Consider the following 19,900-nt stretch of genomic DNA (forward strand, 5'->3'; position numbering starts at 1 on the left):
GGCTGGGCCAGGCTGGGCTCGATACGCGTTGACGTTTTGGAGTACACTGCTGGGCTGACCGCTGTTCGATGTGTTGTATACATGTATTTATGATGGCACTGGTGCAAAAGAAGTACTATATTGTTTTATAAATCAAAAAGATTTAATATGGAGACTTGAAACTTTATTTTCTATAAAAAGTTCTTTTTAAATATGTCCTTTTTCCATAGAAATAATAACTGTTCATTTTGCTGATTGAATAATGCCATATTCCAGTCCTTTCTCATAAGGGAAATGTCCAGAGGAATTATGTTGGAAGCTCACAGCCTTCTGAGTCTGTAATTGATAATGCTGTCATCCTTTTCTGGGACAGGAAGATTTGGAAAATACTGGGGTATTCATGCAGTCAGAACTGGGCAACGGTCCAGTCAATAGGCTCAAGTGATGAGCATTCCAGTGTATCTTCAGAGGTTTTGGTTTTCTTTTGGTTTGTTTGTTCATTTTTTTTACGGGATGAAGGATTTGGACCTTAAAAATTTGGATTACTAAAATTGTGGTAAAATTACAAAACCGTTTTTTGTGTGGCTAAATGGAGAACTGTTGTCTCTTCACTGATTGCCTAGTACTAAGCAGAAAAGGGTTTTCCACTGGTTTGGTAACGACACGTGATTTCAGCAAGACTTGTCTATGCGGGTACGAGTGATGATCAGGAACCCACCAAAAGCAGTTTCATTGCTACCTCTGGACAGCGTACAGACAGGGAGAGCTACTTTGCCATGGCCTGTGCTGTGAAGGCTTAAACCATGACTGAATACTTCGTGTTTCAGGCTGGGCAGCGCATCTTGCACCTGGTGACATTATTTCCTCTTAGCTTCCTTGTCACTGTTGCTGACAGCGCAGGCGGCACTGGAAGAGGCCGTTTCCTGACCCAAAGGGTTATTCACCTCAGTCGGCATATTGTTAGTACAACAAAACCTCATGCTGGATTACAATGGAAGTGTAATATGGTTATGAGAGAGATGTTTAATTCTTTTTTTCTTTTTTTCTTTTTTTTTTTTTGTAGCAGGTAACTACCCGTTCTCCCTCAGTTACTGTATTGCAACTCTTGTTTTGGCTCTATTTTGGCACCGAGTGCTTGCCTGGTATGTTTCTGAGCTTAACTGTCCATGCACCCATGCGTTTTTGAATCTTACATTTATATTATAAGGTAACTGTGATAGTAAAACTGAATCCAAAGCTTATTTACTCATTAAATATGTGAGAAGTGAAAGGGGACAGAAATCCTGAAATGCTAACGGTGCTTTACCCACAATGATTGCTGATCTTTAACTGCTTAAACAGGTGTGTCAGACACGGCTGGAAGGCGTTCTTCAGTCCAACATGGGCTAACAAATCTGGACTTCTGACACTGATGGGAGTTGTTTGCTTTTAATCATACATAAGTTACGCAAAGGCAAGTAAAGAGAGAAAATATTGACAGGTTTATTTCACCAGGAACAGTACCGTAGTATTCAATTAGTTTGAAATCGTCATTTTTAAATAACTGATTTCAACCAACCATGGAAAACCTGCAAAGATAAATCATTTAGGAAAAAGTGGAAGTTCCAGTGCGTGAGTGTGCAGTGGAATCACAGGACTGTTGTAGTTTAGGTACGTTGTTTTGTTGTTGGTTTATTTCAGTTCGTATTTTTATAAAATCAAATTGTAATCCAAGAGAAGGTGAGTTTTGTTGCTTACCTTGAAGAGCTCACCCAGTCTGTGAAGTGTTTTCTGTACCAGCAAATCTACATTTCAGAAATGGAAGCTGTCATGCAGTGTTCCTGTGCAGGCAATAGAGAGAGCGTAATTTGTCGGCATTGCTGTTGGCTTCTTTACAGAAATGTAAATCTTTTTTCTGAGTTCCTTGAACATTGTGTGGGGTGACGAGCTAGCCGTGAAGCTGTAGCCAGAACAGCTGTGCACACTGGAGGGCAGGGCCATGCCCTTTGTGTCAGTGGCATCCTGGAGGAGTGACAGAGCTGGGTAGTGGCCTGGTGTCTTAAATGTGCAACTTGTTTCGTTGGGTTTTTTTCCCAGTGGCCTTCAGGTCCCCAGCTGGTATTTGAAGGCGGCTAGCTCCTTACAGGATGGCAGTGGCAAAGCAGGTCCTTAGCTAGCAGCATTTACCCTGCAGCTGCCTCCCCTTTTGCCTGGGCATTCCCTTATTCCCCAAACTCCGTCGTGGACGCTGCCTGCCAGGAGCATCAACTGGAGAGCACTGCGGAGCTAGCGGTAGGTTACTGCCGTGTAGGTAAACGGCAGTCGGAGAAATTGCACAGAACTCGGTATCATAAATGATGTTTTAGAAAGTGTTAAGCTGTGAGATGAAGGGCTTCAGATCTGCCCTAGGATTAAGCATCCGTGCAGCTGAGGCGTTGACATCCTCTTGTGATAGGTATTGAAGGCTATGCCGATCAGCTCGTTGCTCGCGGTTCTCTTCTCCAGATCCCGAAGACAGAGCTGTCTTGAGAGATGCTCAGCTCCACGTGGTGTTGCTCTGGTCTGTTAAACGAAGATGGGCAGAGTTCGTGCTAAATGTCTGCCAGTGAAATGCCTGTCATTGCACTTGTACCAGACAAACCATTCTGATTAGTTTCCTACTTTTCCCTTGCACTTTTGCTGTCCTAATACAGAGAGCTTCCTAGATTGCTGACCGATAACACAATACGTGAGATGCTTTGCAGTTTTGGTGGTGCTTCAAAGTAGGAAGAAACTTAATCTGAAGAGGTTAAGAGGACAACTAAAAATGGGTGAACCTAAGCAAAAAACTACGTAGGCTGCATTAATACTGGATAAGGACCTTTCTTTCATGTACTTATTAAACGTAAGGACTGTCAGGGATTGCAAACTGTGCAAAGGAATCCTCCGCTGGTACAGACATTGGAGTGCACTGGGCTTTGCTGAGCAAGCTAATGCTATTTTTCTGTTGGATGTGCACATTCCCCTCATCTCTTAGTGATTGGGGCTGACAGTAATGGAAGTTATCTTACATCCATTGAAGGAGTTGAGAAGTTTATTGGCCAGACACCTAAAGGAAAAGTTAATGAGGAGCTGCAGATGAAAGTAAACAGTATATGGGCCAAGGTTACACAGGTAATAAATACAAAGCACAGGAACGTGGCTGGGGGGGGGGGCGGCTGGGGGGGGGGGGGGTTTGGAGGGCGGGGGGGAGATGTTCCGTGGATACCTGAACTGAACATGTTGAAATGTGGAATAGAGTAATTAGAAATGTTGTGACCCTACATTATCCTTCTAACAAGTAAAAGAAAAAGTAATGTTAGGTCTTTTTTTTTTTTTAACAAGTGCTTCTAGTACTACGTACCAGGATCTACGGAAATGATAGTGGAACACTTACAGAGCATACTGGTCATTTTCCTTCCACAATACCTCTGATTCCATTGCAACACAGCTGAGCCATCAATGTTCGTCCACGTGTTTGATGAAGGGTTATGTTCTTGTTTGTCAGCAGTCCACAGTGATCCAGGTTAACTGCAAAATCTTACACTTTTTTTTTTTTTTTTTTTTTTAAAAAAATCTCTGAACAGCACGTGCTTGATGAATTTTTTACCATTAAAACTAACTTGGAAAGGTTTTGTTTTCCAGTAATCAAGTCCCAGAGTCCTTCTTGCCGAAGGTATGGAAGCGGCAGATTTAGAAGTTCATTCGCACTACTGGAGATAAAATACAAAATGCTAAAGAACCATTCTGAATTTGAAACAGACCTAGCAGTAATTGAAGTTCTTATTCCAGAGCCTTCATTAGTGTCTCAGTCTGATCCTCCAGGAATATGTGGTCAAGATTCTTTCTTTTTTCTTTACTATACAAGTGTAAGTTCCTTCATTAATTGCATTTGCGATGATGCTCATGTGATCCTCGTTTAAGGATAAGTAACCTGGATATGAGTATTCCAGAAGCTCCTTATCTTTATACCAGCTGCCATAAGAAAAACAATAGAAATTAAACTATAAAATATCCAGTAAAATACAAAACAGGTGTTAGCGGTCCTCTCAGCTAGAACGTTTTGTTCAAATAAGTGCATTGCAGCACCGACTGGACGTGAACAGAACTGACGTTAAAGTTTTACTGTCTTTCAGGTAGATGATGGCAGATGTAACCGTGCATTATCCTGAGTAATCTACAAGTTTGAATCCTAGTGGAAGTGAATGGGAAATTGGGTCCTGAGTCTAAACTAACCCATGTTAGTTTATGTTAGGCATATTTCTCTCTGTTTTAGATACATCCAGAAGATAGGTCTAGGAATAACATGTTCCTACATTACTAAGAGTTAGCAAGCTAGTGACTGGCTAAACGCAAGACAGGTTGTTTTGCAGAATATAGGCCAGTGACTTTGACTTGGGGGTAACAAATATCCAAATAAATTATCCAAAAATAATGCTTCACAATGTTACAAACAGTATTTGCACGTTCCCTTCTCACAGTTAAGGAGCCACCCCTCTTTCTACTCAGAGTGCCAACTGAGTTCAAGTCATGCTGCAGAAGATAAATGGCACTCTTACGAACGCTGTTTTGTCATGTGCCCGCACTCTTCCTCCTTTTTGGTATGTATGCTGCAGTGTCCTAAAGGACTGAAATAAATGCCAGCACTTACTAAACTTTGCCTTTTTTATGAATGATCTTCTGTCCGCAGCGGAAGGTGACATTCCTGCCTTCCGAAACAGTCTTGGTTTTTGTCCTTGGTGGGGGCAGAGTAGGAGGAACCGTTGGAAAGGGGAATTCTGTCCACCGAATTTGAGAGAAAGAAATGCTGAAAGTTAGCACATCTCATTACCAAGCTTCAGTCGTCCCCAAACACTTTCATAGCATTATGTTATCACCTAAGGCCGCTTAAAAGTATTTATTAAAAATGCCTCCCACTGCACATTTCTTGGATGGCCATGTAACCTTGTTCATATGCAAAGATAACGAGCTTGTGGCATGTAAACTGACAGAGATGGCTAAAAAGCAGCTTGTTCATTTCATACACATGGAAAAATAGAAGTTCTGTTTATGAACAATCCCCTGGACTATCTGAGTTTGTAGCTATCTGACTGCATTTTTGCAACAATCCAGTCTGAAAAAAACACCTCTGTACTGGTGAGTGAGGTACTAATTACATTGTGCATCTTCTAAAGGGCAGCAGGTTTTTATCTAAAACTCAGCTCCACAGCTGCAGTAAGTTGACGTGATCCTGCATTAGTCCCTTGTCTGAATTCATAAAACTGAGAGACTAGATAAGGTGATTAACATACGTTATCTCCTTTTCTGTGGAGCAGCTCAAGTCCAGCTGTGCTTGAGATTTCATTTGTCCTGTCCTTGTCCCATCACTGCATCGGGTACTGTACTGCATCTCTTAGCTCTGAATTTAACACATCAGCATCTCGCTTCCTCAGTTGGGTCCAAAAGGGAAGCAGTCACATGGAGTAGTTGTATGTTCAGAAACTCCCTAGCATTGGTTCAGTTAAGCTAGGGAAGAACGGGACAGTTTAATGGTCTAGTCCACAAATATTTAAACATAAAAACTGAGTCCTATTTCCAAGCTTTGATTTGGCTCAGATGCATAGGAAGGCATCTCAGCTACACTTCTCATTAGAGCTGGGTGGGGCTAGTCACTTGCATCCTCTGGTCTCTAGCGTAAAGATCCTGCCTACCGCTGCAGCAAGGGCTGCAAAGCTTTACCTCCTCCCTCTGCAAACCCCCCAAAACCCCAGAAGAGACGTTACGGTACCGTAGCAGAAGTCACAGGTGGACGGACAGTGCTTTTTCATCAACTTCCTGCGTGTCTCGCAGAAACCTTTTCGTGCCCATGACGGGCACATAAATAATCTGTCTCTGCATCCTGAAACAGAAGGAGACGAGGCATTACAGCAACTGGGGGGACAGACTCTTCCCTCTAAGAAACAAAGTGACATTTTGCCCAAATCAGATTGCTCAATGTAAACGATAGTGCTGAGAGGGGAAGGGATCTAAAATGGGAGTAAAATAAATAGAGCAGGATGCCTTTACTAGAAGAACGGGGGGGGGGTTAGATTGTGCTACTTTAACGCAATACCATCACTGATAAAAACAGAGTAGCGTTTGAAGACTGGCAGGCAAATGTGCCAGAACTCCAGAGCATCTTCCCACAGCCTGTCTGGATTGCAGAGAGCACTGTCATGTTCTGGTAACAGCCCGATCCAGCCAAAAGGATAATTACCAGCTGTTTGCCTTCCCCCTTCCTTTGCATGCGAGCTTTTCCCTTCCCTTCATGTTTGCAAATGTCCAAATGCATTGTTGGGACTCTCCATGGCTAAAATTAGCCTTTTGTATTGGGAGAAGCATGGTACAAAACCAAGGCTCACAGTATGTGCCCAGCGGTGGTGCTGGGCTGCAGCACAACAACCTAGGTGTACGGGAACACCGCAGTGCCTGTGCTGGAGCTGCTCAGCACAGGCTGAGGATGTAAGGTTGGAGGGGTCAGTCAAGTGGCTTTCAGACCCACCACGGAGGGAGGTAGGAGCATGAAGGCTGCCAGGTACCACACAGTAATTTATTCTTTATGGCTGGCCTCCTGCCTTTGACATACGAAACTATCAGTGCCAGGAACAGACAATGCTACACCTCCTTTTAGTTCTACTTTGCAAAAAAAAGGAATACTATTCCTCCTGGGTAATGCTCCCTGGCTTACAGCCTAGTCCTGCCAGATCCCAAGCACAACCCTGCCTTCCTTACCGTAAAGCCTGTGAATTCCCCAGACTTCATCTTGAGAGATGGTCTTTTTCCCAGTCAAAGTGGCATTGATGTGCATGAGGGCGTTGGGGTTCAGGGAGTGCATGAGTCCTAGGGCATGGCCTATCTCATGAGCTGCTACGTGCACCAGATCTGTAAGCCAAACACCTGGAAGAGAAATGGAAAAAAAAGCTGACTGTGGTGAAGTACAATTGCTAATCCTGGTGTAAAACCAGAGGAAATACTTTAGCACTTAGAAAGTGTGGTCGTATTAAAGGTTGCCCATTTTACCTTCTCTGTAGCTGCTTGGGTGCAAACAGTCAAGCCAATTATTTAAACACACTTCTCATTTTATCAGCAGTTCTTGCCAGGCTATAGGAAGACTGCTCTGAAAGAGCAATGCTTGAAATGGGGGCAAGTGCCCTGTAATATTCACATCCTCCCGGCAGCTTTCTGCTGCTTTGTTCCTGCAGCCCTGAGCTGTAACTGGAACTGACTGCTTGGGGGTGAGGTTGCTAGCTGCAATACTCCAGCCTGAAAAAGCCTCCAGCTGACTTCTGCTTGTGGGGCTGAACTGAAGCATCTCAGTAGCACCTTGAAGCCCACTTCCACCAGGGATGGATTTTAGCTGAAGGATGACTCAGAAGAGGTGCTATTATTACTGACACCTATCCTGGTACCTTGCATAATTACAGGCCATGTCATTATCACACAATTCCTGTGCTGAATCCAACTGCTTATGGAAAGAAAGCATCTGAAGGGGGTAGCTTGCACATGTGCTTAACTTATCAGCCCATTAACTAGGAATCCTTAGTCAGTGGATTTTTTTTTGGCTCTAAAAGACTTCTGCTAAGTCTCACTGACGTGACTTGGAAGAACAATATTTTTATTCCACTTTTTTTTCCATTCTTTGAGCCAATACCTGAACTAGCTCAGCTTTGGGCAGAGATGCAGTAATTGGGAACAAGTACTACTAGCCTCACATTCGCCTTCTGAAGTCAAAAGTGTTATTATTACTGTTTTACAGAGGTGGCTGAACTGTACGCAAATCAACTGCTGAACTATGCAATAAAAGAATGGAATTAGGCTGCTGTGGTAGAGAATCTGGCAGAACTGGCACTCAGGACTAAGGGCTAAATCTCAGAGGCATCATCAGAGTTCCCCCTGAGACACGTTATTACCTTTTTTCCAGCTGAACCGGGTATTTCCCAATATCCAGTATTCGTGGTCATCAAAATGGATTTCTCCGTTGGGTGGGAAGAAGGCATGGGCAAGTTCTCCTGTTGTTCCGTCGAAGCAGTGGTGAATGAGAGACTCCAGACAGTCCGTGTGATTGATGGAGTAGAAGCCTATGAAAAAGGAAACAGATTTAGTGTATCTAGCAGGATAAGCCTGTCCAGGACAGAGACATGTAAACTTGTGGTTTACTAAGAAATCTATTGCTCTATCCCACATGGTTTTTTTTTGCAACCTACAGACACAACAGGAAAAATAAATACAAAGCAACTGTCAGGAACAAGGGCTGTGAGGCAAACTAGGCTCAGCCCAGTGACAACCTTGGATGGAGAGCTGTCCCCAGTGCACACAAAGGCACACAAAGGAATCTATTCTCAGAAAGGAATCCCGAATGCTTTTTGCAACATCACAAAGGGCTTTTTTGAGTGAAGTTGGACAGTGCGGTGCTAACCCCAGGACGCAGGACAGTGAGATGGTAACCCCAGGATGTAATCATTCAATTTTACGTGCAAACGAACAAACAGCCTTACAGGCACAGCTGCTTGCTGACTTTTTGCTAGCACCACAACAGCTTCACAATGCACCCTGCGTCCACTGGAATGGGGCCACCTGGAGCTCGCAAGTGGTAGCAGGACAGGCCCCTGGGAAGGCTTATCATGTGCTTGGAAGTAGCCTCATGCAACAGCAGACTGAACTGCTTATTGCGAAACGCTGGAAACTCCGCTCATTATTTCAATATTGCTGCCATCTGCACAAGAAATAATTACTGCACACAGGCCATAAATCCCAGGGAGAACGTACAGCTGGGTTTGAGACGGAGCAGATAAGAGCTCAGCGCTAACATTCTTCTAGGCCTGAGAAAGTCAGGAGGTGCCTTGTGCGTGGTGGTAGGGGCAGAAGGACAGGCAGGGGAGGACAGGCAGGGGACAGACAGACAGCACACACACACAACAGCCTCCTGTCGGCGCAGGCGGCCGTGCAGCTCACCTATTTTCAGGTCACTATCTGCGTGGCGCGGCACTTCTCTGAAGCTGAATGGCGAAACTTCGCTCCACATCCGGAAGGCAGCTGCTAGCCCCTTGCGTGTGTCTCTGGCATTTATGAGGTTTCTCGGGAAGGACAGGATTCTGTAGGGACATAGAACAACTTCAGGAAAATGCCGGTACCTCCCCATACGTGAGACAAAGGCTCTTAGGGCTGCATCAGACAACCAAGGCTTTCCATGCACTCTAATAGGTTCCCAAAGGAGTAGCTTGGATTGGATATTAAGAATATTTTAGACAAGGTTCTCTTGGAAATCCACTTTATCCTAACGCCTACCTGTCGGTGGAGCAGTGCTGCTAGAAGAGAAGTTACCTGCCTTCCAGCAGCAGTTAACTCCTCCTCCCATCGCTGCCGTTACAACATACACACATGCTGAGTTACAGTGCTCTCGGACAGAACTTTTGAAAGCAGGCTCCAAAGGTTTGATAGCAAAACAAGAGATTTCCTTTGAAAACTCTCATCATTTGGGAGAGAAACTAAGGCTTTCGCTTAGGCTGCAGGTACAGATACTGCTGATCTATAAGAAAATCTAGTGAAGGATGGCAGAACCCCTGTCTGTACCACGGTAAGGTACAGAAGGCTCCTAAAAACCTACCTTACCCCAAAAGATCTGCATTCAGCAAATTGCCTGCAGTGTAGCAATTGGGATGCTTTCAGGAACCCGATGAGACCTGCCAGCCCAGCCCTGCTGCCTACCTGCTGGGGATGGCGGCTCCCTTGAGAGCTCTGTTTGGGGCTTACTCTGTACTTTAAAGGAGAGGCTGGAGTCAGCAGCCTCATTAAAAAGGCCTTTGTTAGCACATTAGACTTTGGGAAAAAAATGATTTGGCTCCATTGTTTCCCAGAAGAAGCCCAGCTCTGTCAGCCAGCAGGGATCAGCCGGCCTCTCCAGTCAAGCTTCGAGGACTCCTGCCAGCCTGAGCTTTACCAGGACAGCCCGATTCCACCTGCCAGGGCTCGTCTTATGAAACTGCTTCCAAGGGGATTCCCCGAACCTTGTTCTGTCTGAACTCACACTAGCTTTCCTGAAAACATTCACCAGTGCCATAGACACTTTCCCAAAGAGAAAAAGCATCTGTCCAGGATGCTCCCCCCACAGCTCGGCGCACAGTTTCAGGGGCTGTTGAACTGAGGAAGCGTGCTGCCCCAAAGGCTAAGCACCACGCAGGATTTAACAAAACTGATGCTAGCAGTACGGCCAGACAGCAACGTGAAAGTTCAATGTGTAAATCCATAGGAGTCCATTACGTTTGGCTCTGAATAACAGCCTTGGTAGTACCAAGCACTGCTTCTTGGTAGTACCAGCACTGCACATACACACAGCTCCACTGCTATGCTCAACAGCCACTTTCTCTGGCTGAAAAGTCTGAAAATATTGTGGTTAATATTCACTCACCCTAGAACTGCCAAGGGGTTTTTATTGTTTGTTAGTAACCTGAGTTGGTGTGCTTTCCCGAAGACAACAGAGAGAAAGTGATTCCTAAAAGCACTCAACACTAACGGAGCTCTGTCCTCCTGAAATCACAGAACCTTTCAACAGCAATTTCCCTCAGTGATGACTGAGGTTCAGATGGAGTTCTTCTAAAAATAACAGCACGGCAGAGCCAGTGTTCAATTCCCTACCTTCTGTGGGCAGCCCTAGCTCTGGGAAGCCTTAAATTTGCCCCCAGACAGTTTTACTGTTAGTCTCAGCTTGCTGCCACATGTGCTACTTGCTGCTAACGCAGTGGGGATGCTCCAGACAGCCCACAGCCGAGGCGAGAGGTGGTGCATTGGTAGAAAACTTCCTGCTTTAGAGTGCCGTTAGCAGCTATCCACTCAGTGACAAATGGGTTAGCAGTATTCGTATGGTTAATACCATGCCCACAGCAGAAAAAAACTCAGAGCCCACGGTCACTTAGAAAGAGCCGACTGTGGGGCTAATGCAGGTCCATACTTGTAGGTCAGGTTGAAGTGGTCCCACTTCAAGTGCCCCGGCGTGATTGTGTATCGCTTTTTCCGTGCTGGAGGCCGAGGTGGGAAAGGTGAGCTGTGCAAAGCAGAGGCTCCACGAAGACCAGGCGATGCGGCATCTTCCTTAAAAGATAAAACAGGAGGTTGAAGGAGATGGGAGAGACTGCAGGATAGAACAGCGTAAAAGAAAACCTACCGGGTGTGGGGCTGAGGAGTGTGGGCAGCTCTCCCTTGTCCAAGAGAAGAGACTGGCACATCGGCTGCTCAGTGCCTGGCAGAGCACGCCTGCTCTGAGCGCGCTGAACAATACCAAGACAGAGCAAAAGAGGGGCTGTACTCCGAATTCCTGGGGCATAGCTCAGGTGCAAGAAGGGAGCAGCATCCCTCGGTGCTGGCTCCCAGTGGATCGGCGCTGTAGGCTCCCCTGAGCTGTTGCATAACTCCAGGACAGGGCACTGCAGACGCTCCTCTCCTGGAGAGCAGCGGAGATGGAACAGAAGCGAGGCCTCAGAAAGCTTCTGGCCCCAGCAGAGCTGCAGCTCTTCCTGAAAAGTCCTCGTTTCCTTTTCACTTTGCTGTTGCTCTCCAGCCTAACCACAGAAGAAATGTAGCACTGGCTAAATGAGTCAAACAGGCAACCCTTTGTGCGAGAGCTCTTTATAAAGCTGGGCTGTGGATCTGAAATGCTTTCAAAGTAAATTGGAGCCCTGGAAACCCTGGAGTGCGTTTAAAGCCATCGCACAGTAAAAGACATCACATTTGGTGGCACTCCTGACTCCACCTACAGTAGCAGAGTTAAAAGAATGGGACCAGCAGAAATCCCTGGAAGTCCACCTGCTCTGCCTCCCCTTTCAGGAGGAAGACAATGTCTCTGGGTCATCTTTGCTCCGGAGGCACCACGACCAACACTACGCAGTACGTACAGTGGCAACATCACAAAAGCTGCACCAGTCTGAGTTTGTTCGACCTCCCAGCACATCCTACAGAAGTCTGCATTTTACGCGTGGAACAGCTGAGGCTCCGAGAGGCAAAACAGCAGATCCCTGGCCTACAGCAAGCCAACAGCAAGGAAGGACGAGAAGCCAGAAGCTGCAGCTGCCAGACGCTGCTCAAATCGCTCCATGACTGCAGCTAGTCATGACTGGAGAAAGGCTGAGGGACTCTATCCCAACAGGAAACCAGTTTCTTCTGCTCATGTCTGTGTGCTGCACTGGCTTCTGCTTGGTCTAATCTCAGCATCTTTCTTTTCTAGGACAGCCTTCTATTCTAGCCCGTCTGTCAGCTCAGCCATGGGCCTGACTCACGATTTGGATTCAGCAGAGCGAATGTATGGCATGCAAGGGCCACACAGTGTCACCTACGACAGAGAGACGTTAGCTATCTTACCTTCAAAGCTGCAAGCTTTTGGTAGGTCATTATCTGATCACATTTCTGGGAGCCTTCCGATGCCAATTTGCTCTTGAATGAGCACTCAGGGTCACTTCTCCCTTTTAACCTTTGTCACCTACTTTGCTTTACTCTGGGATCTGTCTGAAGAACCCGTATTTCTTGGTGTGCTCAGTTCTGCTGGAGCTGTAAGAGAAGCCTGGAGAAGATGAGCTCATAATTACGGGATAGTAAGGTATTATCCTCCTTTTTGCAACTCTTTCTAGTAGGGTAGAATCAGGCAAATCCTACCTTCTTATGTTCTTCTGTTCCTTTCTCTATGATCCCTTGCCAGCGCAGGGCCTGACTGGCATCACCAGCCCAGGACTGCCGGTACTGGGAATTCCTGCTCTGCCTGCAGGCTCTGACTCAGGAGTCTTGATAAGGGGATGAGGTCAGACACAAACACACCGTGGTAGCTGTCTGTCTGTGACAGATCCCCCTGCTCCTCAGCAAAGCCAGCAGAACACACGTTTGCTTTCTGGCCTCCATAATGCACAGCCCAGCTGGTGCCATTTCCACTTTGTGATAGCACTGAGCCACCAGCTGCAGGGCCTGAGTGATGGACACTGCTTCTTCTGCCTTCCCTGCCACAGGGCTATAAATTACACCAGCGTAGGGTGTAAAAAGACATTTACAGCGTAGGGTGTAAAAAGGCTTTTCATCTCAGAACCAATGCCCAACACACACGCTGTAGCTCAGATTTAGGGTTCTGACAGAAACGGGAATGATCTAGTTAAAAATTAGACAGTGTAATTTGGATCAAAGGATCTGTCTGGATGCCAAAGAGCCGAGACTATGGGAATATTCAGAACTGGAGAAGAGGTCAGCAATTCCCAGGAGGAAGCCCACTCAACTGTGGATTAAGGTCTTAAGTATTCAAAAAGTTTGGGAGATGCCACAAGAAGTACAGATGTTTCAACTCCCTCCCTTAACAATTTCAACAGACACTAAAATATACACAGATAAAGGCAGACGCTGGTCAGCATCCCTGTTCTATATTATTCACCCTAGGCAGTCAGGCCTCCATTAATTTACTTCACTGAGCTGTAATGAATGTAATTCTTTCCTCTCTCTCTCCTAGTCGTGCAGTTCCCCTCTCAAACTAAACAGCAACACAGCTCCGTGGCTCAGACCCAAGTTAATAAGAGCCCTGAATACATGATGCAAATGAGGGATGCTACTGCCAGGGTCATCATAAACACAAACAGCAGGAAGTGATAAAAGCTCTTAAATTGTTTCTTTTTATAAAGTTGAAAGCTAAAATGAAGCTAAAAGTGATGATTAAGGTCAGCTTCTGAGAGTCCCAGAGTCCTGCTATAACTCCACCCGAAGCCCAGTCTGTCCCAGCTTATTAACGGGTAGACCCTGAGAGAGAGTTAACGTAGCTAAGAGTTCTGTAGGTCCAGCATCAACTCCCAGTTTCAGTCTTGCACCATGAGCCCTGCCTCTGGAGTTCCTAGGAATCTCAGCTGCTGCAGAAACCAGAACGTAAGTGTGCCACATCACACTGGGCTGGGAGAGCGGAGGTGCTCAGGAGAGCTCAAGTTCTGAGGGCAAACACAAAGCATTTGTGCATGCACCACTTGGCTGTCTGCAAGCTGTGTACACATCTCTGGTAATCTGATTTTATTTAGATGCAACGTTACCTCTCAGGATCCTTTGCAAAAAAGGGGTTGAATATACATAAATCTGGTTGCCTTAACACAGTCTTCTAAAAATGGCACACACACACACACCTGATATCCCCACTCCCCTTCCAAGCTTTTTAGAGTTTGATCCTTTCCCTACCTGGCTTTTCTGAAGGGCAGCTCCAGCTGGATCTCCCACAACAGCCAGCAAAGCCACCACAGGGAATATGCACAAAAATCCCACGAGGGTCCGATAGCCATTGCTCTTCTTGTCCACTGCGAGGAAGCTGAAGCTCTTCTTTCTGCTTGCAGAAAGTTGTTCTGTTTGTTCCATGTCAGTCTTTAACACTTTTTAGAGGGAGATGAGAGCTACCAAGGCATCCCCTTTGCAGAATGCATCGCTAATCTTTTTGCTCACGGTTGCATCTGGAGCATTTGTGAGGAGTCCTGCAGCTACTGCCAGAGTTGTGCAGAACCACGAGAATTTCAGAAAAAAGGAAGGGGAAAGAAAAAAAAAGAAAGCAAAAAGCAAGCCGACTTTACATTAAGCCTCTTTCCAATGTGCCAAAAATTCTCATTCTCTAAGCCTCTGCCAAGCAGTATCAGATTACTGCAGCTGAAAGTTGGGCTGGCGGGGAAGGAGCAAAGTGAAACAAGCTGGGATGGACATGAACTCTTCTCTTTAACTGCCTGTATAATCAGCAGAGGACAAATCTGCAGTTGTCAGCTTTATGTAATGAAGAAATTGGGGGAGGGGGCAGAAAAGGGAATCCAGAAGCCAGCATCACGCCCGTGGAATGCTTGCTCAGGGTGCTCCGTGGTAGCGGAGCTGTCATTTGTCAGAGCCTGGCTTCAGGAGCAGAATGAAAAAGGAGATGCTGGGCGAGAGCAAGCACCATTTCTCCACTCAGGAAATTTTGGTCGGGGAGTTTACAAACTCCGATAAAAGTAAACATCAACTCCCTCATCCATGAAACTTGGCAAGTGATTCCTGCACATTCCTTGTGTACTTGGGAGCGACCCAGTAAGGGGTTGTTACGCTGAGACACAGGAATATTTTCACAATCGTGCTGGTTTGGGGTACCTCAGCTCGAGCACCACAGACTGACTTGGAGAAGGAAGGTGGCCAGTTTGCCTAGAGCAGCTGGAGCCTTTAAGGCATCTCCGGGCTGTGGGCTTGAGTCAGTTTGGGACTTTTTGAAAGCTTCCTCAGAAATTCTCCGGTCTTCATTTCTGCCTGGTCACTAAGTGTGGGACACTCGGCGCTTCGGAGGTGGGGTCCTCAGCTGAACGGCTCTGACCAGGCAGAGGAAAGGAACTCGCTGCCATCTCCCAGCTCCAGTGAAGGCAGGGAGCAGGCAGTGCTGGTGCCAGTAAGAAACATTCCTAGGGCATATCTGAAAGATGGAAAGGTTTCAGAAACCTCTTGTACATAAAGTAATTAAAAATAATCTAATTTGACATTTTTTTCCTAGTTCGTAATTGGGTTTGTGACGTTTCAGAGCATTCATGTATTTTGGGACTAAAGCTGGCCCGGACTTCTTAAACAGCTCAGAATAAAGATGACCAAAGAGCCTGTGTTTGGTTCCATGAACATTTTCTTTTTCAGTTTTTACCAAGCTCCCCCCCCGACACAAAGCACGCTTTCTGCAGAGTGGGCAAAGCGCAGGAGCTGTTCAGACACCAGGACAGAAGGAGGAGTAACACGGAAGGAAGTTTTGGATAAAATTGGGAAGAAAGGAAAGGGCAGAAAGCAAAGGTAGAGGGCTCTAACACCTACAGACCAAAGCAGCTGAACTGCAGCAGTCTGAAATCCCGGCTCGTCTCAGCTGCTAGCTGCCACTTTCCATGCAGTTACACCGCGTCCCAGTAGCACAGCTGGTGGAACGAGACACGCCTGTGCCTGAGCACCCCCAACCTGTGCTTTCTTTGGAGCCCCAAAGAGTGCTGCAAAAGCACCTCCGATGGTTTTTAAGACCAGAGAATGAAGCAAGAAACTGGTAAGTGAGCAGCTCCGCAACTCAGCAGTGTCTCGGGCCCCTGAAGAGGTGTCTGTCAGTCTGCAGACTGCAGAAGACTGATGGAGAAGGGGAATCTCAAAGCAAAGACCTGCCTTGGAATGTGACTGAAACTTTAGCCAAGAACTTTTCTCCAGTAAAGTAGTACTGGCTCAGAAGAAATACTGCTAGCAAACACAGTGCTGGAAGAACATTGAGTTTCAGCCGTGCAACTGCGTAACAGCAGTAAGTGCACTTGCCCTTCATAAGGCTCGTACGAGTCAGCGCTGTTTGAGAAACATACCCTGTGCACCATTACGTGTGGCCTCTCCTCCTGGCAAAGTATCCAAGCATCTCGGTCTCTCAGAGCATTTAGCTTCACATCTGCCTTGAGGGCAGGGCAGAGCCGTTATCTGCACCTTACCAGCACCTGTGGTCAGTGCTAAGACCGCAGCACTGCCTAGGAGACTTTCCCGAGGTCAAGCAGGAATCTCACAGAGCAGGAGCCTGAAACCAGGACTTCCAAGCACCCGTTAGTGCCTTACTGGTCCTGAAGATGACAAGTGGACCTGGGTTTTAAAACATGAATTGAGAACTCACAAACACATAGCCCGAGGGACCTAAGAATTTCCCTCGTCCCCCTGTAGAGAAAGCAGAAGTTTTTATAAGATACACATCTTGGTTCAGATCCCCCTGAAAGTTGTGATCTAGATCTTTAATAAAAGCACGTTCTGGAGAACCTCGCTGTTTCTGAAGCCTCTCTCAGATGTTTCAGTCAATTCCCCAGACTCATTCCTGGGAGCCAGTGTTGCTCCATGCCAAGGGCAAGAGGAGAGTCAAAACTCAAGTTTTACCTTTGGTTCTTCCAAGCTGAAAATATTCTCCATGATTTATCAGGCAGCCTGACCCCTGAAAGACTGCCTTTATACAAGGGCGGAAAAGCGCAGTTGTGACTTCGGAGTTCTGCTGCATTTTGCTGGTCTCAGGTTCTGAAGTGTGGATATTTGGCTTGGACTACAGGCTAGGACTGTCAGCCTGACTATATTTGGACAGAAAAACATTCCTGGCTTCGGCTTCTGCACAGCGTCGAAATGCAGTGGAACACATTACGGTCTGAGGAAATCCATATGGTGTAATGGGGAACGGGAGAGGAAGGCGAGGGACAGAGCGGGGTTGGTTTGCCTTTGTGCTGTTAGCAGCAGTGATGAGGACGTGGATATCATCTTCAGGGAGCTGGGATTTTCTGTGCAAACAGTCGGGGATGCTTATCTGGAGATCTCTGCGTGCGGTGAAAGTCGCATGAAAAAGCAGTTTGTAAACAGATGTCGGAGGGGAACGAACCTAGGATGTCAGCTGGAGACCAGGGGACAGAAAGGATCATTGGCACCACACAGCACAGTTCCCTCGTTAAAACTCCTCAGCCTCAGTTTGCTCTTTTTGATCTTAATTGCCAAGGTGTTGAGTTTGAAATGGGGCTGCCGTATAACGCACGGTATACAGTGACATTTTCAAGGACAAGTTTTAGCTCAAAAATAAACATGCTCTCACATCATTATTCTTACCATTAAGAATAATGGGTTATTCTTGTTCTTTCTCCCCCCCTTCTCCCCTTTATTCAGCATTGTTAAAACTAAACGTTACTTTCAGCAGGTCTAAACAGGTCTCTCTGCTAGGTCTGCCAGGTTGCCACCAGGAAAGCTGGCTGGGGGGCTGCAGGCCAGGACCCCCACTGCTGCTGCTTCGTTCGAGTCCCCAGGATGAGCCAAGAGCCATCTCCTGCCCCGTGCCCACGCTCGCACTCGAGGTGCTACACGGAGCACGGCCGTGAGCGCCGCAATTCCGGCCGTCTTGCTGTCCAAAACAGACCTCAGCCCACGTGAAACCAAAGCACCTCTGAGTTATGCACGGACTAAGCGCACGTTGTTCGGCGTTGGAGCGAACTGCTGCCACCAGCTTCCCCTCTCCTAAACTGGGAGGTCTACACGGGGGTGGAGAAGACAGGGGAAGAAGGACCTGACATCAGGCTGTGTCTGGTGACTTGGACAGGGAGCTCCAGTGTTTCATCTCCGGGGCACGAGTCCAAGCCCAGGCAGAGGAGGGGGGAAGGTGCACAGCTGAATGTGATTTACCACATATTGGCTCCTTGGTGGCCCATGTGAAAAGAATTAGCAAATCCTCATATAGCTCTTATTTTAAAAAGCACTTAAATATTTATCCCTTCGTCTCACAACTTGGAAAAAAAAAAATCCTGCGTGGTTCCTGTGGGAATGGTGGTTAAATCTTGTACTTTTTCAGTGGGTCATGCGCTAGAAAGGACTGTGTCTGCAGTAACAGCAGGGAGCAACATTCCCCAGGGAGGGGGAGACAAGAGCTTTTTTAGTCCCCCAAGTATTCTCCCTCTTTCTATCATGCACCCCTTGTGATCTGCTGATATTCCTAGAAAAATCCATGGTCTGCTGAATAGCAAATGAGCTGAAAACAAGGGCTTGCTCCAGCTGGCAAAGAAAACGGAATACTTTGCTTAAGTGTCAATGTGAAGCTGCAGCTTACAGAAGTGCCTGTACTGGCCTGACCTCGTGTTACCAAAGAGACATCTTCTTGACCCCAGTGAGGAAGGAGCTCAGCAGTCCAGCCCCGGCCCCTGAGTGAGCAGAATTTCAGAAATGAAATGAGGGAGAACGTTTCCTTAATGTACAGGCTAAAAAGTGTCCATGAGGAGTAAGAATCACTTCCCTGGATTGTGGGGATATTTCTTGTGTTGCTCTTTGGTAGGCTTACGTTCATCACTTGTGATCTGTTTGTGGAGGGACCCGTCCTCCTGAAATCATGGGAAAAGAATGGACTAATGGGAACAAAATCAAAGGAGAAATGGGTTATTTTTCTGACTCTGCCTTTAGACAAGCTATCTCCCTCCCTCTGCTCCCAGAGTCTCGTGCAGTCTGTAAAACACGGAGTTTTGGCCATGCTTTCATGTGAAGAGCTTTAGAAAGTCTGCTTGAAACAGATACTTCCGTGCTGGAATATGGAAGAAGCACGAGGGAAGGAACAAAGGAAAAAGCTCTAGACATACCACAAAATCCTGGACTCCAGGGGAAAACGCCACTCAAAGACTGCAGATCATGTTGGGAAAGTAAATTATAAATAAACAGGCTTGACAAAGCCCATCAGCAACAAATTCCTAGGACTGAGTTCAGTTTTGCCAGTAGGAGGAGGAAAGAGCATCTGTACCAGAAAAACAAACAAACAAACAAACAAACCACCTCCTTTTCTGGATAGAGAAAGACTTTGCAGAAGGAGTGCTAATTAACAATGAAGACTGGAATTCAGATTTTAAAAAAACAAAGTTAAGATACAGTGGTTAAACAACAACATCCTCTTGTTCAGAGGGTAAATAAACTGGAGAAAATGCTAGGTAACAGGTCTTTACCCCATCCAGTACACATGACAAGGAAATACAAGTTATTTTATTTAGGCCAGATTATTTTTTTAAAAAAATCTTAAGTATCTTAGGGATGCATAGATGGTACGGTATTGCGCTGTCATAGCTAAATAAGCAAGACAAATCAACATACACTGTGGAAGAATTTGTTTGTCAGCACTGTTCTCTTAAATCCTCCATCTGCTGGTGTGGAGATTGAGAAGAAGGTGGAGGACCTCAGTCCTCGTGCAAGTGCTCTTCTCACCAAACTTTCACGCTTGAATTACTTCCCTGGCAGACTAACTGAACCACAGAACCCAAGGCTGGGCTCTGAAGAAAGCATAATGTAGTGGTCAAAGGAAACAGGGTTACAAATATTTGCATTATTACTTCCTCCAAACTTGAAGCCTACCTCCTGCCCACTGAAAGCGGGCACTTTCTGCCCCGGGATCATACAATCCCTCTTCATACCA

The 19,900-nt window shown here is 46.4% G+C and overlaps 1 protein-coding gene across 1 annotated transcript; it reads right to left on the minus strand.

Annotated features, from left to right (window-relative positions):
• Positions 1–1,018: 1,018 nt before the first annotated feature.
• On the minus strand, positions 1,019–14,722 carry MMP23B (matrix metallopeptidase 23B). The gene is made up of 9 exons (XM_035344351.1): positions 14,173–14,722; positions 10,940–11,079; positions 8,947–9,086; positions 7,905–8,072; positions 6,727–6,891; positions 5,744–5,854; positions 4,628–4,754; positions 3,374–3,951; positions 1,019–2,520 (listed from the first exon to the last, which is right to left on the minus strand). Exons 1-8 carry the CDS (start codon positions 14,344–14,346, stop codon positions 3,777–3,779), a joined length of 1,200 nt encoding a protein of 399 aa, XP_035200242.1. The 5' UTR covers positions 14,347–14,722; the 3' UTR covers positions 1,019–2,520; positions 3,374–3,776.
• Between the last annotated feature and the right edge of the window lie 5,178 nt (positions 14,723–19,900).

Source organism: Oxyura jamaicensis, chromosome 21 (genome assembly GCF_011077185.1).
Source record: "Oxyura jamaicensis isolate SHBP4307 breed ruddy duck chromosome 21, BPBGC_Ojam_1.0, whole genome shotgun sequence".
NCBI classification, from domain to species: domain Eukaryota; kingdom Metazoa; phylum Chordata; class Aves; order Anseriformes; family Anatidae; genus Oxyura; species Oxyura jamaicensis.

Bases quoted from the DNA above. Each gene is read 5' to 3' on its own strand.
- MMP23B (XM_035344351.1), bottom strand. From the start codon at position 14,346: ATGGAACAAACAGAACAACTTTCTGCAAGCAGAAAGAAGAGCTTCAGC. The intron at 11,080-14,172 runs GTAGGGAAAGGA...TTATCTTTTAAG, and splicing joins CTGCCCTTCAGAAAAGCCAG to GAAGATGCCGCATCGCCTGG. The intron at 8,073-8,946 runs GTGAGCTGCACG...CCTTTTTCATAG, and splicing joins AGATAGTGACCTGAAAATAG to GCTTCTACTCCATCAATCAC.